The following is a 4,756-nucleotide window of genomic DNA, read 5'->3' on the forward strand; positions in this document are numbered from 1 at the left end:
GCGTGGGGCGGGGGTCCTCCTTCCTCAGCGCTCGGCTGCGGAGACGGGCGAAAGGGAAAGCGAGTGGGTGAGGGGGGAACGAGTTCACTTTATTTTTCCCTCGTTTTGTTCGAAGTTTTAACAACAACTTAAAAAAGTTTTAAAGCTGCGAGTGTGAGGGCACAGAGTTTTCCTCGTGAGCTCTGACGGACAGGCCACGCAATCACACCCAGGATTTTTTGCAATTATGCCTTGTTTGGTTTGGGTTGGTGTTTTATGTTTTGTTTTTCTGCAATTGCACCCAGTTCACGTTTGTCTTTTTTGTGGATTCCTTTTTCTTTTGCAATTACAGACAGGTTCTTTTTGATGACTTTTGAAGTCATCCCTTTTTAAGGAGGGCAAATTAAAAATATATATATCAGGGGTGCCCAAACCTGGAACAACACAGGAATACAGATTGCCTCTAGCCAAAAAAACCCCAACCTATTTCTCCTGCGACCCCGTTCCCCCAGCAGGCAGAGCTCTGCCCTTGCCCTTGAGGGCTCCTGCCCCTTCTCCCAGGCATGGAGGTCTCGGTGCACAGCCCTACGCGGGGGCTGAACATCCCCGAACCGCAGCTAAGGGCAGCACCCACCTCTCTGCACGGTCCCCAGTCCTCCCCAAATTCACCTCCCCTCGGGTGCAGCTGTTCTGGCTCAGAGGCTGTGGGGAGCCCCATGCAGGAGGATCCCCTGGGTTCCTTTTTGCCACCGGCAGCAGACAAAGCTCTGCAGGGCTGCCGGCTCCCCCGCTGAAACCCAAAACCACCTCTCCTGCCTTCTCCTTTCTCCTGCGGCCATCGAACCTTTCCAGGGAGCCCTTCAAAGCAGGCAGCTGCCCCTCCTCTTGCTAAACCAGTCCGGTGAGTGTGGGCAGGAGGCCTCCGGCCCCCCAGAACCACGAACCAAGATGACCCCACAGTACGGGGCAATCCCACAGCTTGGGGGAGAAATAGGGCAAGGTCCCTATGTGGGGTCAACCACTCGCCTCCCACCTGGAAGATCAGTGCCCAGTTCCCATTGGGAAGCCAATGGGGAGGGCCGTGGCGAAGCCAACTTGAAGCCTAGATCCTTGCTGCGGTTCAAGCAGGGTCTGCAGGTGCCGCAGTCGCCTCAGCAGTGTTAGAAGGACCATGGGTCAGGATTGCTGTCTCAAGGAGGAAGCAGAAGACGGGACGGGTCTGGGGTCACTGAGCTTGGCTGGGACCCGTTTCTTGCCCCAAGGAACAAGTCAACCTGAACATTTCTGGGGCTCACCTTGCCCTTGGCCTGGACATGTAGAGGTGGGGACCAGAGGGGGCTACTGGCTGGCTGCAAGGAGGTGTTGGGGCTTCCAGACACATGGGGAAGTCACTTGTGAACATCACCAGGCTGAGATGTTTACCTGCAGCCTCCAGAGCACATCTTGGAGGCCTTTGGGGTCCATAAGCCTCTCAGAGGAGGTCATGAGGTGTGTGTCCCCATGCACCAGGCACAGAGAGGGCCAGCAACTCCCATAGACACTCAGCAGGTTGAGATGGCCACCAGGCAGGTCCATGGGAACAGGGCAGGCCTGATGTCAGCCCACAGCTTGGCGTCCATGGCCAGCACACCACAGCACAGCTCAGGAAGGTGAGGGAGCTCCACGAGAGCCATGGGCTCAGGAGGGTGGGTGGAGGTCCCCAGAGAGGATGCTCAGAGCAATTAAAAGTGATTAGTGCCCTGAGGGCACAGGGGATGGGGCTGACAGAGACAGAGGATATTGAGGTGGGAGCCCAGCAGGATCCAGGCACCTTCCTCAAGCACAAGGCCATGTCCAGCCTGCAGTGGGAACTGACGGAGCTGTGATGGGCAGCTGAGACAGGCAGTGTGGGGATGTGCACGTTGTGTCCTTCGTGTCTCTGTCACTGGTGCTGTCAATTTCCCCTCCACATATCAGCTCTCGGTGCACCTGGAGACAACATGGGTTGCAGCTAAAGCACCCAATTTAGGTTTTTGTTTTTTCCTTTTTTAGACTGCCTTGCTTTTCAATAAAACCTCAGAAGAGGAACTCAGGAGCCCTGCAAAGGAGATGGTGAAGCCCAGTCATGCTCATCCCCAGTGCTCAACCTGCCGCTGCTGCAGCACAGACACACACCACCAGGCTCTTCTGCTTCCAATGTTATTCCCCTGTAGAAAAACGTCAAATGGTTTCGTACAAATATCACAGCTCAGGAGTTTTAAATCCCATGGTTTAAAAAAAAAAAAAAGAAAAAAAGCCAAAGAAATGTCCCCAGTCCCTCACCCCAAAGGGTTCCATCACCATCCCACCTGTCCTGAGCACATTTGCAGGACAGACCTTTGCTGTGGGCCATCAGTGGTGCTGGCCCCCAAGCACTGTCCTTAGCTCCAGATCCAGGGCTGCATGGGTCTCTCCAAGGCTGCAGGGAAGGATGTAGGGCTGTTCCCCACCACCAAGCATTCAGATCAGATGGGGAGTGCTGCTGTAGGATAGGGAATGTGACGGGGACACACGGATACACATAAACAGAGGAAAAGCCCCCAAGAGAGCCATGGACTGAAGGGCTCTGCCTCTTCCAGAAGCTTTAGAGCAACTTTTTGAAGCTCCTCCCTTCAAGCAGCCCTGAGGGTCACCATCCCCTCACTCCCCCCTTCCCCCGCCCCCCCCCAGCCCCACACTCCTCTGCCCTCCCAGCACAGGAGCCAGGCCAACCCCACAAAAACAACAATTACAATTACAAAGAAAAGTGCATGGCCACAGTCCGTAGGGAGGCTGATGCCTTTTTAACTTATAAATGGTTCAACTGTCCCATAGTCTCCGAAAACTGAAAGCCGGCGTGACCCCCACCCCCCACCCCCCTTAGAACTCCATAAAATCACAGTTCCACGTTCCGCAAAGTTTCCCTTTTCCTGGCGGCGGTGCTCTTATGGGTGGGTCAGGGTCCTTTCTGTCCACCCTCCTTTGCTTTTTCCTTTCTCCCCGTCCCTCGGCACAGGACGAGGCAGCGCAGGTGGGCTGGAAGGAGGCAGACACGAGGCTGGACGTCTCCCCACCTCGGCTGTGGCTGCGTCCGCACCGCCCGTGGGAAGGTGAGCGCGCAGGGCCGGGGGGGAGGCCGGGAGGCCGCGGCGAGAGGAGCCTCCGGGCGTTGCCCGCGGGGAGGAGAGGTCCAGAAGAAGAGGAGCACGTTCCGGAGACCATCCCGCACCGGTGCAGGGCTCGCTCGCCGCCAGCCCCGCAGTCCCTCAGCTGCACGCAGGGAGCGAGGTTGCCTCCGTCTCCCCGCTCCCCGTGCTGGGCTCCTCACATCATGATGTGCCGCCGGCGGTGCAGGGCCAGGTGGTCGGAGCGGGAGAAGCTGCGGTCGCAGTCCGAGCAGCGGAAGGGCTTGATGCCCGTGTGCTTGCGGAAATGCCGGGTCAGCTCATCGGAACGGGCGAACTTCCAGGTGCAGCCCTCCCAGGTACACTTGTAGGGCTTCTCGCCTGCGGGGAGCGGGGGTCAGCGCGGAAGCGGGGTGTGCCCAGGCAGCCACCGCCCTCCAGCCCTCCTCGTCCGCCCTTCCCCGGCGTAGCACGGGCCGCGGGCGCCACCGGCTGGACGCCGTGCTACCTGTGGGCGTGCGTTAGGTGCAATACGGTACCGCACATAAAAGAGTGGCTCCCCGTTGTGGGTTTGCAGTAGGTGCAATACGGTAACGCCCCTAAAGCAATGATTTCCCAGTATAGGTGTGCGTTACGGTAACACCCCTTCACACAGCGGTGCCCCAGCACGGCTGTGCGTCACGTGTGGCTGTCTATTAGCTGCACCATGGTAACTCCCCTAAAACAGCTGTGCTGTAGCCTAGTTAGCTGCACCACGATCATAGAATCACAGAGTGGTTGAGTTGGAAAGGACCTTAAGCCCATTTGATCCCAACCCCTGCCATGGGCTGGTTGCTCCTCTCCAGCTCAGGCTGCCCAGGGTCCCATCCCAACGGGCCTTGAGCACTTCCAGGGATGGGGCACCCACAGCTCTCTGGACAGCTGTGCCAGGGTCTCACCGCCCTCTGAGTGAAGAATTACCACCCAATATCTGAACTAAATTTCCCCTCTTTTAGTTTAAAACTGTTTCCCTTTGTCCTATAACTATCAGATCATACAAAAAGTTACTTATAAGCACCCTTCATGTACTGGAAGGCTGCAATGAGGTCTCACTGGAGCCTTCTCCAGTCTGAACACCTCCAACTCTCTCAGCCTTTCATCATAGAGCTGCTCGAGTCCTTTGATCACCTTCACAGCCCTCCTCTGGACCTGCTCCTACTGATTCACGTCTTTCCTGTTTCCTGGTCTGCAGCCCTCAGTACAGTATTGCAGATGGGGCCTCACGAGGGCAGAGCACAGGGGCTGCTCTCAAGCAGTTCTTCTCCCAGGCTGTGCACATACCTGGGATTGCCCGACCCAAACACAATATTTAGCACTTGGCCTCGTTGAACCTCATTAGGTTCCCATAGGCCCACTTTTCGAGCCTGTCAAGTCCGTCCGGCCGTCATTCCTTCCCCGAGCAGCAGTGCCCTCGTGTGGCTGTATGCTCCCGTGCATTAGGAGCGCTACGGTAACGCCCCCTAAACGCGGCGCCCGGTGTGGGCGTCTATTAGGTGCCCTACGGTACCACTCCCGCGGCGGTGGCGCGCAGTGCGGGCGCGCATTAGGGGCACTACGGTACCCGCCTGGAGCGGCAGCACGGGGCGTAACGGCGCCGCGCCCCTCCACACCCCGAC

General features: G+C 57.5%; 1 protein-coding gene across 1 annotated transcript in view; it reads right to left on the bottom strand.

The window, feature by feature from the left end:
• Positions 1-1,270: 1,270 nt before the first annotated feature.
• The window catches only part of KLF8 (Kruppel like factor 8), a gene marked incomplete at its 5' end in the record, with an annotated part of 4,829 nt that continues 1,343 nt past the window's right edge, over positions 1,271-4,756 (bottom strand). The window contains one exon of the mRNA XM_031554729.1: positions 1,271-3,482. Within this exon, the coding sequence (XP_031410589.1) occupies positions 3,301-3,482 (182 nt within the window). The remainder of the gene's footprint in view (positions 3,483-4,756) is intronic.

The sequence above is a fragment of the Meleagris gallopavo genome, chromosome 9, assembly GCF_000146605.3.
Source record: "Meleagris gallopavo isolate NT-WF06-2002-E0010 breed Aviagen turkey brand Nicholas breeding stock chromosome 9, Turkey_5.1, whole genome shotgun sequence".
NCBI lineage: Eukaryota > Metazoa > Chordata > Aves > Galliformes > Phasianidae > Meleagris > Meleagris gallopavo.